General features: G+C 33.3%; 1 protein-coding gene across 1 annotated transcript in view; it reads left to right on the forward strand.

Annotated features, from left to right (window-relative positions):
* The first annotated feature begins 747 nt into the window (after positions 1–747).
* The window catches only part of LOC129222516 (tetratricopeptide repeat protein 1-like), a 35,674-nt gene continuing 10,524 nt past the window's right edge, over positions 748–25,897 (forward strand). Inside the window, exons 1-4 of the mRNA XM_054857027.1 lie at positions 748–1,242; positions 19,058–19,231; positions 20,637–20,673; positions 21,243–21,391. Coding sequence (XP_054713002.1) covers positions 1,009–1,242; positions 19,058–19,231; positions 20,637–20,673; positions 21,243–21,391 — 594 coding nt within the window. The 5' untranslated portion in view covers positions 748–1,008. The remainder of the gene's footprint in view (positions 1,243–19,057; positions 19,232–20,636; positions 20,674–21,242; positions 21,392–25,897) is intronic.

Raw genomic sequence — 25,897 nt, forward strand, 5'->3', positions numbered from 1 at the left:
ATTTTTCGATATTAATATCTAAAAAATACAAGTATAGACTTTTGTCCACCTCACCTCGACGATTGATGGGTCTGCCCTAGCGCCGTGAAAAGATACATAAGCCAGACAGTTCTCCTCCAGAATTTTTTTGAGATTGAAATGCCAAAATCGTATTTTAGGCATTGTTTGATAACGATGGGACAAAGAGCGGGCGAGGGTTCAGTGTGCCCTCCCGAACTGTTTTTTGAAACTGAAGTTTAGGCAGGAAGGGTTCTGTGGCTCCACGGAACCATCTAAAAACGAAATTTTCGCTCTTTAAAAAATTCATAAAAAATCAATCGTTGGTTTTAAAAATCCGGCCATGGTGAATTTTTGTGTTTTGTAAGCCTGTCAAAAATGTACAATAGTTAAAATTGGAATATTTGATAGGTTGATACTTCCCTATTCAGTGGGGCCATGATTAGATAAATGGAAACGAAATGGCAGTTTTCATTGAATTTTTTCATTAAAATCAAGAAAATAAGATTTAAAAAAAAAGAGTATCGGACCAAATGATTGATATATCCTCATTCACAACGTGTCAAGCCATTAAAAAGTGTCAATGATCATCGAAATCCTTTGAGCGCAAAGCCAGATGCCCGCAGTGATGTCACGTGAGTGAATAGTAATTTAAAGAATCGGAGAGAAGAGTCCTCAAGTTAAAATCTCTCATGTTTTTCTGCGCTTTACGTTATGGTGTGCCTAATGTAATGTAGTGTAACATTTATTTCTGCATTAATGCGATGATCGTGCATTTTGTTAAAAAAGGAAATATAATTAGCGGAGAAAATTAGCAATAGTTTCACTTTTCATTTCTTTTAATCGTATTACTTGGATAAATTCGTTTCAAATTGGAATAGTCCATATCCACTGTTCTATTCACCTATAAATATTTTCCCTATGATTCATTTGTCAGATAAGTGTCTTAATTTCTCCTAAATTTTGAGACAAATAAACTAGATTGGTTTTCAAAACTTTTTGAAGCTGTCAATGGAGGGAAATACTTCATCTAACTCAACTATTATTCCTGAGCCGGAATCATCTGCCTCAGAATCATTCGATTTAAAGGACTGTTCTAATGCTTTACCGAAACTTGAATCTGATGAAAGCGATGATGAATTCAGTGATGCTAAGGATGAATGTGATGGGGAAAGCGAAGAACTAGAACTAGACGAGGAAGCTATTATTGAAAGTCACAAAAATTTGTCAGATGAAGAACTTGAGGTATGATCTGTCTCATCTTACATATTCGGATTTAGTTGCATTTACTACATTGTTCGATACTCTCACGACTTCAATTTAAGCAAATATATTTAGTGAGGATTGTCAAAATTTCAAGAAATTATTTTAAAATTTTTAGTAGAATTAGTTGTTTAGCTACAAATTGAATATTTGATGCCACCAAAATGAGAGGGGTGGGAGTATATTGCCAACTTACATTTTTTGTCCATAGTTCTTTGCTCTGAAAAAGGTTTTATCAAATGATTCTTATTACACTTTGCTTAATTCTCATTCATTTTCTGATATGCTTTTGAAAGATATGCTAATTATTCTGTAAAGCAGAGTTTGCAGGAGGGTGCAGTATTGCAATTCTCACACATTTTTCAAAAATGTCACTACATGAAAATTTGTGCTGCTCTTTCTGTGCACCATTTGCGGGCATATGTTCAATAAATCGTGAAAATTATCATCTCGATTTTTTCACTTTTTCAAATTAATTTCAATTAGACAGCTAGTAGTGAAATGGAATGGCTGATGACAATTTTAATCTGCCATCTGGGGCATTCCAACGTATTTGAGACATAGGTGTGTCCGTAACAAAACTTGTTAAAAGGTTAAAATTTTTATATATATTAAAAAAGCACATTCCAAAGGACACACATGTCATATTTTTTTCTTCATTTACTTCATATTATCCATGTAATCGCAATCAAAACATCAAAAATACAATTTTTAACGTTACGGACTCTACATTGAATTTTTCTTCAATAGTGACTTGAACCGAATTCTAAGCCAAAACTGGTGCTTGGGACAAATAAAGTAAAGGATTATCTCTAATACATATAATAATTTTAATCAAAAAGAGCATTCGTTAAAAAATTATAAGTTGTGAAAATGGTGATTGTAGAGTCCGTAACAATAATTAGAAGAAAAGTTTTGTTAAAATTTTTATTTATGCATTTTATGTCACTAAATTGAATGTTTTCTAACTTCACCTATAGTGTTACAATATTCTAAAATAAGTTTCATGATTATTTAAATTCGGTATTTTTAATTAATTTTCTAAATTTAGTTACGGACTCTACAAAACGTTACGGACTCTACATTTGGCAACCGTTTCAACACAGCTCTTTCTTTACCAAAATGTTTGAACAACCTGCACAAAAAAAAAAAAAAAGGAGCCCTTTAAAGGAAATTACAACTTATACTTTAAAAAAACTTTGACTTTCAGAAGAATTTTGACTGAACAAGTAAGTGTATAGGGGGAGTCAGGGCATATTGGTCTGGCTCTCTACTTTTCTTCTTTTTTTTTATCTCATCATAAATTTCAATTCGTAATTTTATTTTCTACCATGAGTTAAATATTTCTCACCATCCCAGAAAATTTTCAATTCATTACCTTTTTCCCCCATTAATACTTTAAGAGAACTTTGTGAAGTGAACCAACCTGCCACAGTCCCGGTGTCCCCACATTACGAACTCAACTTCTATTACAATTTTAATGTTAAATATTATATCCAACATTTGTACCAAACAAATGTTTTATGATTAGAATCAAAAACCAAAGTTTAAAGATCAATATAATTAAAATTGACCAACATTTACTGTTACTCTTTTTCAACAATCAGCACAATTTGTGTTTTTAGCAACTTCACTAAATTGCTAATACTGGAGTATTGCTTTTTTAATTGTTCTAAAAGTTTTCGTGTGTTTTCTAAAAGTGAAGCAACATACCCCAGGTACTTGGTCTAAAAAAAGTTGTCCTGATTTTTTCCCTACAACAAAAAATAAACTGCTAATACTTAAGAACTAAAAAAACTTATTTCAGCAGAGGAATTCAATTTATTGCTTCATTTTTCATGAAAACCATTTAAAAAAAATAAAGTTGCTTAGTTATGAGAGTTAATCAATTAAAAGTAGCACAGCCAAAATAACAGTTTCTGAAATTTGTTCGAAATAACTGTACAATATGATTTCATTATAGGAATTGTAGAACTATAGGCGCTACTTTTTGTTGGTCGTAAATTTAAAAAAAAAAAGGTATTAAAATTAGCAAGGCCGGTTTAACGAGTCCCAATTAACCCTATTATCTTATGGGATGTTGACTGATCTTGTGATCCCGAATTTCAGTATATTTCCAGTGTGACATTTGAAAAATTTCCAGTATAAAATAGGAGTATATATTGTACAAAAAAAAAAAGAAAAAAATCACTTTCATGTTAAAATAAAGGAACAAAGTAAGGCATGTCAGATGCCATTTCGTACATTAATATTAGGGCCATTAAACAAAAATATAAGATCTTTCGTGCCATACATGACTGAGACTGATCATACATTTAATTAATTAAATGCAATTATTTGAACCGGAAATGAATAAAATTTTGTTGCTTAAAAATATATGTGATTCCTGAAGCAAAAAATGTTGCCTTTTTAAATTAAATTAACAGAAAATTTAACTTAACTTTAAAAATGCAATTTAAAAAGTATTGGGTTAAAAACATTTTCTTCCTAACATGTCCCCCCCCCCCCCCTCAAAAAAAAGTTATCCCGAAATTTCGACTTACCGAAGATGGTCCGGTATTGATCACTTCAGATAACCAAGGTTCTACTATAAAAGTTGAATTGTTAGTGAAATTTGCATTAAAACCTATCTTTTCTAATATCAAATTCAAGACTGAAGAAATCAACATATCACTTGGTCTGTTCCAACAAGAGGCCACCTTCAATCTGGTAACCCCCCCCCCCCCCCACCCCTAGAGCTTGGGTGCACCTCTCCTAAATATCCCACAGACCCCCTCCCCCATAATATCAAAAACCTCTCCCTAAAAATGAGAAAAATACCTCTCAAAACACCCCCTAAAAAACTTCAATGGCACAGTCTGCGGCATGCCCCTCCCCCCCCCAGGTGGGCACCTTTCACATATATGATGAAAAAATAGTCATAACAGTTGATTCTATCTTTATAACTATTGAACAATGAGGTAGTATTGTTGTTGTTTACACTCTATAAACAATAATTCAAACTATACTCGAACGTGACAAATATGTAGAGTCCGTAACATGTTCATAATCGTGCAGTTCTTCAGTAAATAATTCCGTGAAAAATATTTTTTACCTTTTTAAAAAATATTTTGGTGCTTAAATGTATTATAGATAAACTGAGACATAGTGGAAAACCTTCATTAGGTAAGAGTAGTTATTACTTTCACAGAAAATTTGAAGATAGTTTAAGCAAAAATTTCCATGTCTTTTTAGCGTCGAGTCCGTAACATGCTATATATCTTCCTATATCTTTAGAAATTCAACACAAATCTAAACTTTTTTCAATGTTATGACATAACTACACATAGGACTAATCATTTACAAAAAGTTTAATTTTACTATTTGCACTAATCATGAGTAGGAGGCTAAAACATCCTTATGAAGTGTAGAGTCCGTAACAGCCAAATACCTTGGAATGCCCCATCTTTTTTGAATCAGCTGAAAAATCTAGGAATTTAGCCACATAAAAGCAGTACAAAAACATCAAGTACAATTTTACTCTTTTGCTTATGCTTAAAGCTCAAATAGTTTTTAATACAAATACAAAAGTGACGACCAGCAACAGGCTCTGGGCCCAGCTAGACTGATCCTAGTCAATTTACAATCCCTAGTGAAGTTCAATGGCCCTCTTAAAACTGTCTACTCCCTTGCTCATTACCACCTCTTCCGGTAAGCTGTTCCAAGGTTCCTTTACCCTGCTAAAATAATAATTTTTCCTAATATCCATGTTATCCTGAAACAATGACCCCTTGTCCTGTTTTCAGTGCTAAACTTCAGCCCCGTAACATCTTTCGTTTTAATAAATTTAAACAGCTGAATCATGTCCTCTCGGTCTCTTCTTTGCTCAAGACTGTACATTTTAAGCCTTCTAAGCCTGGAATCATAATCTAAGTGGGAAAGCCCACTTATTAGCCAAATAAGTAGACTTTCCTTCAACCTCAATTTTATAATTGAGATTATCTTTTGCTCCTAGTTGCAGACTTTTGCTCCTAGTGATGTGGATTGGGTAAATACCTTGCGGATAGGTAAATATTTTTTTAGGTATTTACCCAAGGCCTGGGTAAATACCCAAAAACTGGGTATTTTACAAAAAAATGCAAAAAGTGAATAGGATTTTTAAAAAATCTAAACATGAAATAATTGGTAAAACTGATACATATGTATTACACAGTTTATAATATTTTTTATAGAAATACTTGATGAAATTATGAAAGAAACATGGGTACAGATGTGATATACCCCCCCCCCCCCCCATTTGGCGACATCCGTTTTTTTGCACAAAATTGAAATATTTTTCTCGCCAATAAGGCGATAATTTTTTAAGCATGGCATCCCTGGTGATACTAACCTGTGGTTGGCAACGCGAAGGCAAACTTGTTCGAACTTGTTTACTTGGGTTCTTTACTTGGTTTTACGCAGGAGAGATACGTGTTGTTTTGTGCAATATACCTTACAGGAAAGTTTATTTTGTGTTAGTTTAGATTCAGTAGTTGTGTTTTGAAGTAAAAACATTAGAAAATGCCAGTTTCTTCAAACTTGAAGGTTAATTAAAAGTTAACTCCAACGTGGTGTGTATCTGTAACGTGCCATTGTCATATGATGTATTGTTTTAGACTGAGTGTGAATATTTATACAATATAAAAAGGTAAGTTCTTTATTTTAGAATTCAAAAAAAACCTCTCACTTCCAAAATTCTTTGTTTTTACAAATCCTTGAGGGGTTCTTGTAGTTTTTAACTTTATTTTTACTGTATGTAAATTAATTTTACAGAAATAGTACGGTTATTTTGTTCTAAAAGTTAATTCTTATTGATGCCACGAATTATTTAGACATTAATGTGCCTCCTTTAGGTACTGAATTTTATGTTAACAATTGAAAGTTCTTTCGGTTGTACTCTTAAAAATGCTGAATTTTATTAATAAATCTGCACAATAATGGTGCATATTTCACACTTAAAACTGTGTCATTATTGTACACTGAACGGAAGGAGCCACCCTTGGGTGTACATACACATGAATATGCATAATATACATAAATATACATAATTGTGACCATACTCCGACTGTAATGTATATTAACAGTCGGAGGGATAACGGACCGAGCGGAGCGAGGTCCTGGCGAGCCAGAGGTCTCATAGTACTTTCGTAATGAGACCGAGGCAGGGCCGGCAAGCCGAGGTCTCATTACGAAAGTACTATGAGACCGAGGGCTCGTATCCCGGAGAAATGATGAAAAAAAAAATTAATGCATTAATTTGGACTTGTAATTAATACAATAATTTATTTCATTGTATTTTAATATGTTTACAAAAAACCCCCGGCCCTGTACATTTTTGAAGCATATATTAGTGATGTTTTTTGTTGTGCTTTTATGTTGTTTTTATATATATTGTGTTCTGAAGTGCTTTGATCATGTTTTTTTATCTGATTTTTTCCTGTTGGCGCTAAAAAAGCATCGCTAAGAACGATGTATGAAATATGTCGTCATACATCGTTTTCTTGGCGACGCTTTCTTGGCGCCAACAGGAAAAAGTCGCCAAGGGTGGGGTATATCACATCAGTTCCGAAACATGTCGTGAACCAAAGAATCTCTCTTTCCAATACCTTAATTGGAGAAGTATAAGCAATTCAATGATGAACTTCTGGATTTCAAAATTACAATTAATGTTAATCATATCCAAAATGAAAACAAAAAGGAAGCATGAAGGATGTTTGAAAGAAGAAACTCATATAAAATCCATTGTTAAAAAAGGGGGGGGGGGTATTACTTTTCACGAATTTAAATAGGCTGAATACTAACTGTATAAAGGAAGTCAAAAATATCCTTAAGTATACTTTCTGACATGAAGCAAAAACGTGTAATAAACATTGTTTTCTTTCAAACATAATAATTTTTGAAAGATATAAATATCTTTCTTTCTTTCACATCTTTCTTTCACACACACACAGATTGAGGTTTCTGCTATTCCACAAAGGAAGCTTATACCTCTCTTAATCCACAATGTTTCCAGGATTTTGTTTATCCAGGACAGCACAAAGACAACACAATAGTTGGTGGTGCCATCTATGGACAGTTCGAGAGACAATTTAGAACCAGGCCAGGAGCCAAATAACTTCCTAGTCTGGCACCCCCAGAGGTATTGTTTCACTTGGAGGACATTGTGACTACGAGCATATTTAACGTTGCCCAGTCACCATTAATGACGACGGTGGATCTTCGACCAGTCCATTGCCTTACCGATCAGGCCGCCACTGCCCCATATAAATATCTTTGTGCTTAAAAATAAAAGCAAATAATACATGATGTGCTTTAATGTTGTATTATTTGCTTTTATAATCACTTTTATTTTAGGCTCAAATTTTCTTCTTTTTACAATACTATTTTGGGATTTTATTTTAAGACTCATTCCAGAGATGACGTTTTATTTCATTTGAAAAAAATTAAAGAGACTAAGGCTCCGGGACCTGATATTATTTATCCGAAAATTTTAGTTGAATGTGCGGAGGAATTAGCAGATGTAATCGTAAATATTTTCAATGCTTCTTATAACTCAGGGGCAGTGCCAGAGGACTGGAAGCTGGCTAACATTACACCACTCTTCAAGAAAGGGTCTAAAGGGAGTGCGGGAAATTATAGACCTGTGAGTCTAACTTCGGTGGTTTGCAAAATTTTTGAAACATTGATAAAAATTAAGATAGTAAATTTTCTAGAGACTAATAATCTATTGACTAGTTTTCAGTATGGTTTCAGGAAAGGTAAATCTTGTGCAATTAATTTATTACATTTCTATGACAAAGTTACCATGGCTTTGGACAATAAGAAGCCTGTAGATGTTGTTTACATTGATTTTCAAAAAGTTTTCGATAAGGTACCGCATGTTGCTCTACTTCGCAAATTAGCTGAGATAGGAATAGGAGGGAAAACTTTCATTTGGATAAAAAACTGGCTGACCGGAAGGAAACAAAGGGTAGTTGTAAGAAAAATTATTCTAATTGGAGTGAGGTTTTAAGCGGGGTTCCTCAAGGATCAGTGTTAGGGCCTGTTTTGTTCATTGTTTTTATGAACAATATTCACAAAAATATTTCTGGGAACATGAATTGTTTTGCTGATGATGTCAAAGTTATGGGGACTGTAGAAAATAAAGAACAAGCTAAACAGCTGCAAGAGGATCTAGATCATATTACGGAGTAGGCTGATAAATGGGGTATGGCTGTTAATGTTGGGAAATGTCAAGTGCTACATTTAGGGCATGGAAATAAGTGTACCAGTTATTATTTGCAAGGTTCAGTCATTAGTCAGGCAGACAAAGTTACTGATCCGGGGGTATTAATAAGTCAGGATTTAAAGTTTAGCCAACAGTGCAGCATTGCTAGTAACAAGGCCAATAAGATGCTTGGGTTTATCAATAGATCTATTTCAAACAAATCTAAAGAAGTTCTTCTGCCCTTATATAGAAGTTTGGTAAGACCTCATTTGCAGTATGCTGTTCAGTTTTGGTCTCCTTATCTTAAGAAAGACATTAATGTATTGGAAAGGGTTCAAAGGCGGGCTACAATGCTAATAAATGGACTTTCTCACTTAGACTATGATTCCAGGCTTAGAAGGCTAAAAATGTACAGTCTTGAGCAAAGAAGAGACCGAGGGGACATGATTTAGTTGTTTAAATTTATTAAAATGAAAGATGTTACGGGGCTGAAGTTTAGCACTGAAAACAGGACAAGGGGTCATTGTTTTAAGCTATTTAAATCTCAGGCTAACATGGATGTTAGGAAAAATTATTATTTTAGCAGGGTAGTGGAACCTTGGAACAGTTTACCGGAAGAGGTGGTAATGAGCAAGGGAGTAGATAGTTTTAAGAGGGCTATTGATCTTCACTGGGGATTGTAAATTGACTAGGAACCAGTCTAGCTGGGCCCAGAGCCTGTTGCTGGTCGTCACATTTGTATTTGTATTAGTAACACAGGATTTTTGAAACAGTATCAAAATTTTTTTCCTGCTGCAAGTGCAGCTATCTTTAATTCCCCCCCCCCCCCCATTATTAGTTCTTTATCTTTTGAAACAAACCTCAGCAGTTTCTCTTCTTTAAAATTAAAAAAAAAAAAAAAAATGAACATCTTCAAACACATATCGGGGGGTAGACCAGCCACTTAGTTCACAAGGTCCATTATTCAGAACATCTTTGGTTTGTTTCTTTCTATTTTTGAATTTTAAACATCTCTGTATATTATGTTATGTAGTATTGTTTAGTTTTGTAAGACCCCATTTGGAGTATGCTGTTCAGTTTTGGTCTCCTTATCTTAAGAAAGACATTAATGTATTGGAAAGGGTTCAAAGGCGGGCTACAAGGCTAATAAGTGGACTTTCCCACTTAGATTATGATTCCAGGCTTAGAAGGCTAAAAATGTAGTCTTGAGCAAAGAAGAGACTGAGGGGACATGATTCAGCTGTTTAAATTTATTAAAACGAAAGATGTTACGGGGCTAAAGTTTAGCACTGAAAACAGCAGAGGCGTAGGAAGTATATAAACGTAGGGGAGCTGGGGCTCATGATAGGGATCCAAGGGACAGAAGCAGTAGCGCCACCAGATTTTTTTTTTTTTTTTTTTTGGCGGGGAAAGGGGGGGGAGCACTTGAAAAAAATTTCTTATTTGAAATGATTGTCTATCCTTTTGTCTTCCTCTCTCTTTCGCTCCCAGTAATATTTTCAATCATATCTAATATATAAATTGAGGCAGTGAGAAACAAAGGGATGTAAGTAGACATCTTCAAGTTTTGAGTTAAACGCGTTTAAAGATGACGTCTCAGGTAAGCCTTCATTGATATTTTTTCTAAATCATGCTGTACAGCAGCACCAACCAGCGCTACTAGTATTATCTCTCACCCCAAGACAGAGGAAAGGTTCCTCTACTATTTGTACTGGTTCCAAATTTTTAATTTTGCTACTTACATCCTCTTGCTTCTCACCACCTCAATAGTATATGGAAAGAATGAGGTGATAAAACTTCTGGTTTTTTTGGAAGGGGGTCGGTCATTTCTCGAAGATGAGCACATATCAATAGGGGGGTTCTATGGCTTCAGCCCCGGAAAATTTCCGAAATCTTAGTTCTAAAAACGTAGTTTAGACTGTCTTTGGTAATGTTAAGGAGAGAAAATGTTCGAATGCCCTCCGTGGAAATTTTTTGGAATTTATGTCTTTAAAGCGCGAATTCTGACCATATTTATGACGTTAGGGAAAATGATATGACTGAAGGATTATCCTCGATCGATTTACATCTCTTTCCCAATATTTCAAAATTGAAGTTCCAAAAACGCAATTGAAGACAGTCTTCAATGATGTCAGGGAAAGGGATAGGTTCTAGGGCTCTCTGGAATTTTTTAGAAATTGAAGTCTTAGAGAGCGTTCCTTAATGAGGTTATTGGAAAAGATTCCTTCCCCTTAAAGTTTTAGAAATTGTAGTTTTAAAAAACTGAATTTTCATCCTTCTTTTTTGATATCTGAGAGGAGTTTCGGGTGTCGCTCTCCGAAAATTATTCGAGATTGATCATATTTGTTAATGTTAGAGGCATAGCAATGTTTTGAAATTGAACGGAATATTATATAATCTATCATATTTTGGAGAGCAAGGTGTGTTCAGTCATGTGTTCTCTTCCGGGAATTTTCAGGAAATCGCTCTCTAAAAACGAACATTGCAACGCTTTTTAATAATTTAGGAGGTAGGGGAAGGCTTCTGCAGCGTAGCATTTAGAAGACTTTCTTTTATGAGAACTAGAAACAGAGGAGAAGAGAAACAGTGCGCCTGAAATATGTTTAAATAAAACATTCGTTGTATAGTTCAGATAAATGTTAGTAAAAGTACTTCAGAGAAACTATGAAATATTGTTGGTGCTTTTTTCTAACAATAATAAGTGAAAAGGAACATTTTTAATCGTGAAAATGGATATGAAAAAGTTTCCCAGAAACTCAAACATTTTGAGGGGTGCTCGAATGCTCTCTTCCACATGCATTTTTTTAGCATGAAAACATATCTGTGACAAAAAAAACCCCTTAATTTTGAGAAAAGAAAAAGAATAAATGTAACTTCATAAAGTCTAAATGTTCAAAAAAAATTTTGTTTTCAATAAACTCGCAGTTTTTAACATCGTAACAGTGTTTACAATTATTAAAGTTTTTTTTTATAAATATTCTAATGGAGATTTCACCGATTTTGATTAGTGAGAATTTTTGTTTCTGTGTCGTAGTACCTTAGAATTCTTTAAATTATATTTATCTTTGCAAACTTTTAACTTCATGAAAAAATCAATCCCTCACTGTTTAAATATAACAAAATAATGGATAAAAAGTTTTTTAGTTTCTACCGTGGGATAGTTCTGGAAATTGTGTGTGTGTTTTTTTATCAGAGCAATGATGTGTATCCGCAAAAGTAATTTCTGGGTATGTTACTGATTTAGGTTGTTTCTTCTGACAATATTTTCAATCAAAAATAATAAATATAACTTTTATAGAATTTTAAAAATTTATTCGAAGAATATGTATATTAGGCTTTTAGTCTATGTCCCCTGACAGAAGATTATTTTGGTTTCGATAAACTATCGAATAATGATATTTTTGCAATCTGATCGTATCTTTTGATCGAAACGTGGAATTTAACACCCGAAACATACGATCATAATCCCTCGAAAATCAGTTTAGAACTATTTTTTGTTCTATAACTACATTGCTAAACTTTTGAGAACTCGCTAAAGAATTTTCTTTGGTCGGGGCTGAACTTTTTATGAAGAAATGAAAAAGATAAAAAAAAGAAAGAAACAATGGATAAAAATGCTAAATAAATTTGTTGGTAAATTTGGCTTTTTTCTTTCTTTCTTTTCTTTCTTTTTTTTTTTTTGATAATTGCAATAAACAAAAATATTATATGACCACTCAGTATTTTAATTTAACTTTCGTTTCATATTTTGCAAGTGTGTTTTAATCAACGAATTTAAAAGGATTCGCCGGAGATTCTTTAGATAGCGTCCGGAAGGTCAGATGTTGTTTACCTTAGAAACCTCCTTTTTGATACGTGTTTGGAGCACCTTCATATTTAAATACAAAACTGGCTCACGATTATCTCTTTTTAGTGAAAGTGTGGTGAGATACAAATGGCATGCAAAACTAAGAACATTAAACTGAGCTAGTGTAATGTGTTATACACTTGCGAAAGACGAGCTCAAAGTGGAGAGGGCGCAAAACACCCCTATGTAGATAACTTGTCTTTAATACTTTTCTTTTTCTTCCGGGAATCGAGATGTTTGAAAAGAGGGAAACCCAAATGAACTGACCGTACTGAACATTCCATCTCTCCCCTTTCTTTGCTGGTTATTATGTGGAAATTCCTAAAAAAGGTAGATCTCATTTTTGAAATCAGGTTTTAGGTAGACAATGTACTGCAAAAAGCTATATGGTTAGAATTTTTCCGGGGGAGCTGAGCCGGTCTGAAATATTATAGAGGGAGCTCAAGCTCCCCCGCTTCCGACGCCTATGGAAAACAGGACAAGGGGTCATTGTTTTAAGCTATTTAAATCTCAGGCTAACATGGATATTAGGAAAAATTATTATTTTAGCAGGGTAGTGGAACCTTGGAACAGCTTACCGGAAGAGGTGGTAATGAGCAAAGGAGTAGACAGTTTTAAGAGGGCCGTTGATCTTCACTGGGGATTGTAAATTGACTAGGACCAGTCTAGCTGGGCCCAGAACCTGTTGCTGGTCGTCACTTTTGTATTTGTATTTGTATGTGTGGGTTCTGTATATTATGTTGTGGGTTATAAAAGACTAGGACCTTAAAAAATTTATGTTTCCTTTTTTTGTAACCAGTTAAGCTTTTTACTTTTTGTAGAATGGCTTTTTTTTATCTGAAATTTGACTATCAATATTGATTAGGCATATCCAACACATTAAATGTGAATATCATATTAGATTGCTAAATTGTTTCACACAATAATTCTTTAAATATGTAATCAAAAATGTATATACATAGTGGAATACTTACAGAAAAGTATTTTAGTTGAATATAAATATTTGAAATAAATACCCGGGTAAATACTCATTTTGGATATTTACATGGATATATAGTATATGCTCAGGGTATTTACCCCTAAAAATAAATACCCTGGTATTTTACATCACTAATTGCAGACAATGATTTTTTTTTTCAAGTTACTTGATATAGATTAAAGTATTTTTTTTACAATCATAAAAATATATTACCTAAGACAAAACTTATCATAAAAATATCTTACTTTTCATTTTCATTGTCTTCTACAAAAATTTACGTTCTTCTTACAAAATTTCTTCATTGGGCTGTTTAGTGTTAAAAAAATACTAACAATAACAATTAATAAAAAATTAGTTATATGCTGGTAGGAAACTTACTGAGGGAAAATCAGGGTTACAATGATCTGCTTTTTCTAATTTTCATTCTAATTCTTCTTTGTGCTGTTTAGTGTTTTTTTTTTTTTTTTTTTTTTTTTGTCTCACCAAAAACTTAACTTACCAGTTTGATGTTCTGCTCATTCATGTTTTGGGGATTGAACTCAACAGGTTTAATTAAATAGGTTTATTACTTACTTCAGTTCTCTCTTGACAATGGGCAAAAATACATATAAATCATTAGTCAGACATAACTAGTGTTATTAATTTAATCGTTACGAAATGCTGAAAGCTTTGAGGTAAAACAGTTTTTATTATCACTCTTCTACAGAAAAGAAAAGTTATGAAAAAATTTCAAGTGAATCCATCTACTGCTTCTCGAGTTTTGCGGCAGCAAACATACAGGCATTGCATTTTTATAAGATTGCATTTAAGATAGACAGAAAGAATATGCTCAAACAATTGAAATTGTAGTAGGGTCAGTTGGGGTAAAATGGGGAGTGGGGTAAAATGGGTAGTCAAAATATATGGTTTTAAAAACAAATTATTTTAAATTAAATTTGCCTTGTTTTTTGAGTTCAACATTATACTTGGCTATTCTGAATTCTATTTCACAAAATATATTTTTTCAATAGATTATTTTTTAATGAGAGGTAACATTTTAAATTGAAGTAGATAAATTCAAGCTACATGTTGTCTGATTAAACTTCTATCTCCAGCTCCTGATTTTTGAGAAATTTTTATTACTGTGTCATAATATCTTTAGTTGGATGTTTTTGTTGCTGCTTCAACTTACAGGGAAGAAAGAAAAAATATTTCTATTTTTAATCTCATATTTTGAAAACTGGGTAAAATGGGTATATGGTTAGGCTTATCATTCCCACAAGTTGTTTTAAAAGATACAGCATATTTTCCTTTAAATAAATATTAATTCATTTGTGGAGAATTAAAAATGATTGAAACATAAAAGTATGCAATGCCATGACTTTATAAAATAAACTTCGCTCCATCATAATAAATAAAAGCGTAGTATCAGGTTTATTGATGTGTGGAGTAAATATAAACACGATTGGATTGCTAGGGATGGCCTGCACTGAACTCTACAGAGGTCAAAATGGTTAGTGGTTTGGTTTTAGAGGCTTCAGAATCAAAAAACTAAGTTGGAATGGGGGGCATGGTTTAAGGAGCAGAATTCGAAAGGGTACTAACTATTGGAATTTTAGTAGAAATGGAAATAGGGTGGCTAATAAGAAAAAAGATTTTAACAGTTGGGATTCAAATAATCGTGCAGCATTAAATAAAAGTAAGATGGACTTACTTAAGGTTTTTTATACAAATGCTCATAGTATTTGGAATAAGATGGAAGAATTGAAAAGCATAATAATAGACGAGAGGTTGGATATTATTGGAGTTACTGAGACATGGGCTACCGAAAGTGATGATGATTTATTATCTATTGCTTGGTATAATTTGTTTAGACAAGATAGAGTAGGTAAAAGAGGTGGTGGGGTTTTATTTTATGTCAGAGACACTTTAACTTGCAATGAATTGGTAATTAATGATAAACCTAATGAGATTGATATGATTTGGCTGGAGTTGATGAGCAATAAAGGCAAAAAACTACGTTTAGGGAACATTTATAGACCACCCAACTTAAGCCAGGGTCAAGATGAACAGATGTTTAGTATTATTAGTGACATTTCTAGCAAGGGGTCAGTCATCATAATGGGAGATTTTAAGTTTCCAGGAATTGATTGGAATAATTTTTACCATAGTAATAGCAGAGAAGAGGAATTTTTGAAAGTAATTGGTGACTGTTTCTTAGATCAAATTGTAACTCAGGGTACTCGACAGGACGTGATTTTGGATCTAGTTTTCTGCGACTTGGAAGGTTCGGTTCAGGGGTTGTATGTAGGGGAACACATTGGAGATAGTGACCACAACAGTATTAGGTTTGGGATTAAATTTGATATGCACAAAGTAGAGAATTTTAGGTTTGTGCCCAATTTCAGAAATACTGACTTTGTGGCACTTAGGCAGAGTTTGAAAGCAGTTTTTTCTTCTGGATAGGACAATAGCGATGTGAATCTTCAGTGGGCTGAGTTTAAGGAAAATCTATCGAAAATGGTTGGGGATCATGTTTCCTTTAGGAAAAAGGGTGTCAACACTAAAATTTGGCCAATGTGGTTCTCCAGGGTAACTAAAGACGCTCTAAATTACAAGCAAGCCGCTTTTCATAGATTTAGAGAAACTGGTCACAGTGCAGATAGGCTCCAATATTGTAAGGCAAGGCGTAAATTTAAGTATTTGGTATGGATTCAGAAAAGAGAGTTGGAGCAAAGACTGGCAGATAACATAAACAGGAATCCCAAGAGGTTTTTTGCATACGCTAATTCGGGGAAAGTTCGAAATAGTCATATTGGGCCACTGGTTGATGGGTATGGAATTTTAATTCAGGACGATAGTGATATTGCTGATGTTCTTAATAACTTTTTTGCGAGTGTTTTTAATGATAACTATATCTCAACAGTTGACACCAACAAGGCACAAGCTATAGTACAGCTTGAGGACTTTGTATTTTCCAGGGATGACGTTTTACTTCATTTGAAAAAAATTCAAGAGACTAAGGCTCCGGGACCAGATAATATTTATCCAAAAATTTTAGTTGAATGTGCGGAGGAATTAGCAGATGTAATCGTAAATATTTTCAATGCTTCTTATAACTCGGGGACAGTGCCAGAGGACTGGAAGCTGGCTAACATTACACCGCTCTTCAAGAAAGGGTCTAAAGGGAGTGCGGGAAATTATAGACCTGTTAGTCTAACTTCAGTGGTTTGCAAAATTTTTGAAACATTGATGAAAATTAAGATAGTAAATTTTCTAGAGACTAATAATCTATTGACTAGTTTTCAGTACGGTTTCAGGAAAGGTAAATCTTGTGCAACTAATTTATTACATTTCTATGACAAAGTTACCATGGCTTTGGACAATAAGAAGCCTGTAGATATTGTTTACATTGATTTTCAAAAAGCTTTCGATAAGGTACCGCATGTTGCTGTACTTAGCAAATTAGCTGATGTAGGAATAGGAGGGAAAACTTTCATTTGGGTGAAAAACTGGCTGACCGGAAGGAAACAAAGGGTAGTTGTAAGGGGAAATTATTCTAATTGGAGTGAGGTCTAAGTGGGGTTCCTCAAGGATCAGTGTTAGGGCCTGTTTTGTTCATTGTCTTTATGAACGATATTCACAAAAATATTTCTGGGAACATGAATTGTTTTGCTGATGATGTCAAAGATGGGGACTGTAGAAAATGAAGAACAAGCAAATCAGCTGCAAGAGGATCTAGATCATATTACGGAGTGGGCTGATAAATGGGGTATGGCTGTTAATGTTGGGAAACGTCAAGTGCTACATTTAGGGCATGGAAATAAGTGCAAAAGTTATTATTTGCAAGGTTCAGTCATTAGTCAGGCAGACAAAGTTACTGATCTGGGGGTCTTGATAAGTCAGGATTTAAAGTTTAGCCAACAGTGCAGCATTGCTAGTAACAAAGCCAATAATATGCTTGGGTTTATCAATAGATCTATTTCAAACAAATCTAAAGAAGTTCTTCTGCCCTTATATAGAAGTTTGGTAAGACCCCATTTGGAGTATGCTGTTCAGTTTTGGTCTCCTTATCTTAAGAAAGATATTAATGTATTGGAAAGGGTTCAAAGGCGAGCTACAAGGCTAATAAATGGACTTTCCCACTTAGATTATGATTCCAGGCTTAGAAGGCTAAAAATGTACAGTCTTGAGCAAAGAAGAGACCGAGGGGACATGATTCAGTTGTTTAAATTTATTAAAATGAAAGATGTTACGGGGCTGAAGTTTAGCACTGAAAACAGGACAAGGGGTCATTGTTTTAAGCTATTTAAATCTCAGGCTAACATGGATATTAGGAAAAATTATTATTTTAGCAGGGTAGTGGAACCTTGGAACAGCTTACCGGAAGAGGTGGTAATGAGCAAGGGAATAGATAGTTTTAAGAGGGCCATTGATCTTCACTGGGGATTGTTAATTGACTAGGACCAATCTAGCTAGGCCCAGAGCCTGTTGCTGGTCGTCACTTTTGTATTTGTATTTGTATAAGAAGCCAGCGGTATACTTATTCTAGAATTCGTGTGCACTTGCGCACAAAATAACAATTTCCTCAGAATATCCTGGATCGAGCCTGTTGCTGTTCGTCACATTTGTATTTGATTGCAATCAGATGCTACCAAAATTTCTCTAATGTACCTTTAAATTCTCAGAACACATTCTCATTTCAATCAGAAAAATATACGTCACACCTTATAAATATTTGAAAAGTGCAATATTGTCTGCAATTTCAACAAGAGCTTCAGATTTGATAACTACCTGCATGAGTTATTTAAAACAACTTAATTGTATGCTGGCAAATACAGGAAGTATTGACAAAGCTGTTTTAGAAAGGCTAAGAGTTGAAAGTGAAAAAAATAATGAATTAAAAAACAAGAAAATAAAAGATCATGGAGAAAGAAAGTTTGCATTCAGAGGAAGTATCTGGAATAGAAACTGCTAAAATATGCTTATGAAGCAAAGTTTAACCAAAGTTGCCTGGGTATAAATATTATACTTAGAGGAAACAAGCATCAAAGAATTTATTGGCAAATATATGGCTGTTGAGGGAAATATTATGAGATGAAATATTTTTAAAAAATCGGAGATGGGGATTTTTTTTATTTTTCCTGATGTAGACAACATGGATTTCATTGAAAAACATCAAATAATAAGAATTTTAATGATCCACAATTTAACAATAGAGGACATTACTTTTTTTAAAGAATGACAAGTATGGATATCATGCATTGAAAGAAACCTTATTAATATTTTGTCAAATTTACGGTTTGCACTATTTTTTTTAAATTAAAGTTAAATTTTGTTAACTGATTCTTAAGTCTAGTTATCACACTACAATGAACAAATAGTATGCTTTTTTCTATCACTTCTTAGTCTTCAATACCCATTTTACCCCACAGGCTGCCCATTTTCACCTGCATGGGGTAAAATGGGTGTAGAAAACATATAGTCATAAACACTCCTCTCAAAAATTAATTTGTATCAAATTATGTGTGAAAATTATTTAATTCTACTCAAAACATATGTAATGTATACATATGTTTTGTTGTTACATAAAAAAAACAGAAAAAAAAATTACCCCACCTGACCCTAAATGCCCATGAGAAGTATATTGGTGTCAATTTTCTGTATTCATTGTTTTATACTTGTACTGATTGTACGTGTACTTCTATTATTGCATTAACATCAGTTTTGTATTTTACTGTTAATTTTAGTGTTTTATAATTTTTAGAGGTTAAAGATTGAAAGTGGAACCCTGAAAAATGATGGAAATGACCATTTTAAAAGAGGAGAATATGCTGAAGCTGTGAAGTTGTATACTAGAGCAATTAATATCTGCCCAATAAAATATTCCACAGATCGTTCCATTTTGTTTTCAAACAGGGCTGCTGCAAAAATAGGTCTTGTAAGTTAACATCTCAATGGTTATTGTTTGCAAACCTATATTGCTTTTTTTGTGTATGGTTCAAATCATTTGGTATCTCATGCTCCACCATTCCCTTATTATTATTATTATTAATTCATGAAAATTCGATGACCTTCAATACTGCCAAGCTCCTATTCTTATTGAAACTTAGGAAGTTTTTCCCCTACTTATCCATTGAAACCAAGAGAAAGGGCATGAGAGTGAATGACCAATTCAAAGCCCATTGTTCCAGTTTTTAAAATAATGATACTGTTTCTTAAATTTTTACTCATTTATATACTTGATTCAGTTTCTACAATTTCAGAATTTTTAAAGAATAATTTCTCTGACCATAAATGAGTTTATTTTGATAAAATTGTTGCAAAGAACCACCTACCTTAAGTGACAACAACTCATTTTTTATAAAATTGGTAGATACGACGTCTGGTCTTCGCACAACAATATAGTTCTTCAAAATGTATGGATAGTGCTGCGCTTATTATTAACAAGTGTGTGCAATCAGGGGTACCCACCTTTGGGGGGCGGGGGCGGGGGGCATTGTGCAGACTGCCCCATTGAAATTTTTAGAAGGGGGTGTTTTAAGGGGTGTTTTTCTTTTTTTTAGGGGAGAAAGTGTGCGCTCTTGCTCTTAGGAGGGGCACCCCTATTTGTAAATCATTTCTAGATTTAAATTGTGTGGTATTGAGATATTGGGAAGCCAAACATAGCCTTTGGGGAAAAATGCTTAGAATTTGTATCAACTAGCTTAATAAATATTGAAGTATATGTTCTTCATTAGTAACTGCATATTTATAAAAAAAAAATTCCATCCCTGAATTTGTAAGTGAGAAACAATACTAAACTGTGCAAAACCTTTTATATTATACCCATGTGATTTTCACAAAGTGATGTATGCAAAATTCAAGTAGCATAGTTAGTAATCAAATATACCTGTTATGTTCTTGTCAGATTTTCTTTTTAAAAAAAACTTCACAGTCTATATAACTACCTATAATAGGTATTTTAACTCTGACGGTCTTGAACGTCTTATCACGCCATACCAAGCATGTTTCAAAAGTATTTAGCACTTATTTTTCTGATGCTAATTGTTCATTGACAAAGGGTCCAAGGTGCAGGCGGATAGCTAGGCATTGATAGAAGGTAGGGGCACTTAATTTACTTGGCAAGTTACTCCAAAAAATTTTTTCATGGGGAAGAATTTCACATATCTGACTCATGACCCAGGACGGTCAGAGGGTTAATTTTAGTGTATTTGTAATTTAGCTTATGTATGTATTTAGTGTATTTGTAATTTTTAGTGTGTTGTAATTTAGTTGTATTGTGTAATAAGAAATAATTCTTACATTTTAAAAACTATTAATTATTATGTTATGTTTATTTACAGGAGCAGAAAGAAGAAGCTGTTTTAGACTGTAATAAAGGTATTTTTGCTACTCTTTTAACTATTCTTTTTCTTTAAAAGATGAATAAAATCCTGTTTGCATTTCCAAGTTAAAATTTATGTACTTTTGCAACGACAAGGTTGTACATATTAAAGTGTTGTTTTTCATTCTGATACTTTTAAACTTATGATTTGTAGCTAAACGGTTATTCTTATAGAAGATAATTTTGCTACTCTTTTAACTATTTTTTTTCTTTAAAAGATGAATAAAATCCTATTTGCATTTCCAAGTTAAAATTTATGTACTTTTGTAACGACAAGGTTGTACATATTAAAGTGTTGTTTTTCATTCTGATACTTTTAAACTTATGATTTGTAGCTAAACGGTTATTCTTATGGGAGGTAAATTTGTTTATTTGAAAGAACTTTCGCATATTTTGAAGGTCAAATTAAATCCTTCAGGTCAATATATTTTCTGCTTGATATTGTGTAAAATTGTGCTGAAAAAAAAATTTTTTTTTCATCTTTTGAGCTTTTTGCTCATACTACTTAGTTTATTCATGTGTCTATAAATTATTTTATTAACGGCAATTGTTCTGTTTTGTTTAGCAATCGAGTTGAATCCAAATTATTTAAAGGCAGTTCTTCGCAGAGCTCAAGTCTTTCGAAAGTTAAATAATTTGGAGAGTTGCCTAGAAGATTATAAAAAGGTTTTGGAGTTGGATCCTAATAATGCTGAAGCAAGACAAGCTTGTGCCGTAAGTTATTTGTGTTTACTCACAAATCACATTGTCGCCTTAGAGCAACAGTAACATATCTAATCCCAGAAATAACACTAAAGATATTTTACTATTGCTCTGAGGAGACGACATGTGTTTTGATTGGCAACCCAATTTCATAACCTTTTCAAAACGCCTTTGTTTATGATCCTTTTGAAAATTTGCAATAACTCCTGAGTAATTTTTTTCACAGCTTTAACTTTTAAACTTTTTATGAATACAGATGTCTCTTTATAAATAAGAGTTGAGCATTATGAGTCCTGATTTTGAGCATAAAATTAGGTTCAGTAAACATGTTTATAGTTGTGGCATTGGGTTGGGGGGTGAAGTCTTAGACAGGGTATCTCACTCGGAATCAGAGGATATAATTTTCTCTGCAAGTGATGACAAGTCATCATCTGAACCCATGCGGCAAAGATATAAAAACTGTCGTTTTACTTATTGAGATTGAAATTTTGACAGTTGTATGGCACATTGTATTACTAACGTACGTAAACAGTATTTAAAACAATTAGTGAAAATAAATTACTTGGAGCTGTTGAAACCTTATATAAGATGAACAAAAATTAACTTTGCAGAATCTTCAAACAATAGACATTTGATTAAAAGTAGCTGAAACTCTCTGAATTTGCTCAGAAGTTTCTCTTGCACTTGTTTTCTTACCAATTCATGAATAGAACTTTAATTTATTTTCTAAAAAAGTTAATTGCAACTAATAATTATTCTTCATCTTCCCTACTCATCCCATATCATATTCCCTGGGTGTCCCTAATACGTATTCATCTAACACTGACTTTAAAAAGAAGACTAATGTTGGGGGGGGGGGGGGATATCACAGCATATTGACAAAATTACCTTTGTTTTTATCTTATATCCATTCTTCATGGTTTCTGCTCGAGATCATTTAAAATCTCCTCTTCAGATACATCTGTGTCTTTATAGACGTACACAAGAGCTGGATCATTTAATTCTTCTTGCAAAATGGCATTAAATTTAACAAAGTGGAATTAAAAATTCCTAATGTTGAAAATAAAAGTTCCTTGCTACAAACATACTAAAGATGAAACATATCTCCTTCATTTGGTATGTGACAAAATAACTAATAATTGAAAAAAAGTACACAGTGCATTTTAAAACGAAACTCTTAATTTCTATTCGTTTTACGCAAACTTTTACATTGCCTATGCCTCTGACTGCAGTAATAATTTTTTGTTTCCTAGTTTAATTGGGTGGCAGATTCAAAGGGAAGGTCTCAGGGGTCTTGACCCCCCCCCCCCCCCCCCCCCCCCCCCCCCCGAGCTACCAACAATATTATCCATTTTGCAGTAAGTTAGTAAAAAGTTACTTTAGTTAATTAAGTTTTTAAGTAAGTTGCATTAGTCCTAAGCCAGGGCTAAGGCTGAAATACATAAAATGCACCATCAGCTCAGTCATTCCATCCGAGAACTGCAGTTCATGCTTTTATACCACTCATCAGCATGGAATAGAAGTAACTGAGCTGGAGGCAGAAAACCTCTTAAAGGAGCCAAGAGAGCCAAATAAACTGATAGCTAATGTAGAATTAGCACACCAGACGACCCCAGCAATGGTGCGGTTCAACGGTTTATGAGTTGTTTAGAAGTTTGTGCCTACTAGATGCTTTATTCCTCTCAGGTTCGGCAACTTTATTGACTCCCAAACAATTTCAGAAATTTTTTGTATCCGATTCTCCATATTTTTCAGCACAAATCCCTCTAAAATGCTAGTCTGTATCTGCTCCTGGGAGTATGATTTATGGAATTTTATATAAACTTGCACAATTTTAAATTTTTTTCATACAATATTTACAAACTAATCTATGCATTAAACAATTGGAAATGACATGAAAAAAAAATAATACATAACTATTTTATAGTAATTAGAACAATTAGCTGTTTAATGTAGTCTAGATTCATGTGTATCTTTAATGCTCAATTTTAATTTTCCAAAACCGAAAGGCTGTTTTGTTACTTTTGCCCACTTTCTCAAATCCTCTAACCAAGGCTGATACGATTCATGCAGAGTTCATGATTTATCCAGGCTATAAACTTTTGCATTGAAATATGAATAATGTACTCTCTTCACGAAATCCGTCTTGTTTGTTTGATGCTTTTTCAGTTCAAGTTCTTAAATAAAGTTGTGCGCTTAATCTTTATCACAAAAGATATTGATTGTCGGTACTCATTTTGTTCATAATTTCAAGCTCTTCAAGTTATGTGCTTATATGTATTGACATTGTTTCAGCTATCTTTGAGATAGCTCTATATGAGATATAGTTAAGCCTAACATTATGACCACTTTACCCTATCTTACTTAAATTGTTCTAAAAACTTATCCAAAATAGAGTCAGCTAACTGCTAATGAGTAAGAGTTCTTGAGACATGTAGAAAGCTTCCGGTGCAGTCAACCTGTTCGTAATTCTAACAAAAAAAATTTCCAAAATCAAAAGAGGTGTTTAGATTTTATGAATTTTCATATTCACACAAAATATTTTTTTTACCAAATAAAATTTTGCCAGTTGTAAAATTTTGTATTCAAAATGTAGTTTTTAACTGCCCTACCCTAAAATAAAATTTTTGCATTTATTCGAATATTTATATTCAAGCTATAGCCATTTATTTGACGTATGACCACTTCCCCACCAGACCCTATATGTTCAGTTTAAAAAAATTAATCAATTGGTTACTAAACAGTGTTTTTTTTCTTCCTTTCTTTTTTTTTAATTTGTTTATTTATTTATTTATTTATTTATTTTTGGCTGTTGTTCTTTCTCTTTCATCATACAGCAGTTAAAAAAATAAAGCATAACTACACCCTATACAAATTGTACATAGTACGATACAAAAATTTGGAGACAAGCTGTATAAAATCTTACCCAGAATAATTCACATTACCGAAGCACATCCACCTTCAAAGGGTACTTGTGCAACTATCAGGGATCAAAGTCGTCCTATATTTCTTATAAATCCTATATTTTTCAAAAAAGGTCAAAAACTCCTATATTTCCTATAAATTCTATATTTTCTAAAAAAAATCCTATATATTTGGTACTCTAGAGAAATTCTTTCTTTATTTCTCTGCATTATGATAATCCTTGGTTGGCCAAATTTCCCTCAAGGAAAGAGGATATACAATAACAAATAGAGTATTTTAATTGTAAATATTCCAAAGTGTTAAGGTTTCTGAGCAACCAGTGGCTCTCTGTGGTTCCAGTATGTGAACGGATGTTACAGTTGTTGCCATCTTTGAAAGAATACTTCCCTGAGCATCTTCCTAAGCAAAAAAGTTAATTGTTACGGCTTGATAGGTAAGCAAGAACCAAGAAAATTTTAGCAAACCCTTTACTGCGATCCTACTTGCAATTTCCGATTAGTATTGGGTCATTTGAGGATATGCTAAAAAAATTTCAGCAAAAGAACACACCATTTTGATAATAAGTTGTGTGACTTTTTTATTGAAAGTTATGCGGCACTTCACCAAAGAAAAAGCTGTTAAAGTGAAAACTGGTGGAAAATTGCTTGAGGTAGATCCAATAAAACATTGCGTACCCTTAAAAGCCGTTGATGTGTGAACGATACTCGAAAAGCATGGCATGCAGTTGAAAATAATACAAAAGATGTTTCTCGTCAATGCCAAACACTTTTGTCACTGTTTTTGACCACCTTGCCAAAAATCTACCTTTAAGAAATAAATTGTTACATTCCTTAGAGGGGTTGCATCCTATCATTAGGAAAGAAGCAATTGCCCAAACATTGCAGAAGGCTTTTTAATATGTTACCTCAGGTGCCACATGAAGATTGCATTGATAAAGTAAATGACAAAGATATTCCTGAGAATGTAGCAGATAGCTCTATCGATAAGTATTGGAATTCCATCTTTATGAAAATGAAAGCTGTGCTATCCTAATTTGATCAAACTTATTAAGGCTGCCCTGACTTTCTCTCATGGCCAAGCTTCCATGGAGAGAGACTTTTCTGCCAAAAAAAGAATTGTGACTAGTGACAAACCATTCATGAGTTTAGACACAATTGTTAGTCTTAGAGTGATACAAGACTCAGTAAAACACCCTGTGGAAAATGTTGATGTAAATTAAGAAATGATCCAATTTTCCAAAGCAGCACACTTGAAATTTAAGAAACAAAAAAGAAAAATAAAATCTGGAATTAATAAGGAAGAGAAATATGGAACCTAAATCGAATGGTGTAACAAAAAAATCTTCTGCATATAAACCTAACGGATTTAGTGGAAGTATTAATTCAGCTCAGGCAATGATAGATGAGGGGAATACTAAATTAAAATTTTCCCTTTTTTTCCCTTGTTATTTATTTATTGTTTGTAAGAATTTTGACCACTATGCTCTAGCCTTTCATGGATTCATTTGCACAAAAACAATCGTTTAAAACTAATTTTGAAGTTTTCGAATACGGTAAAACCTGTTAAGTTTACCACAGGTCTAAATTGACCGCT

Source organism: Uloborus diversus, chromosome 5 (genome assembly GCF_026930045.1).
Source record: "Uloborus diversus isolate 005 chromosome 5, Udiv.v.3.1, whole genome shotgun sequence".
NCBI classification, from domain to species: Eukaryota; Metazoa; Arthropoda; class Arachnida; order Araneae; family Uloboridae; genus Uloborus; species Uloborus diversus.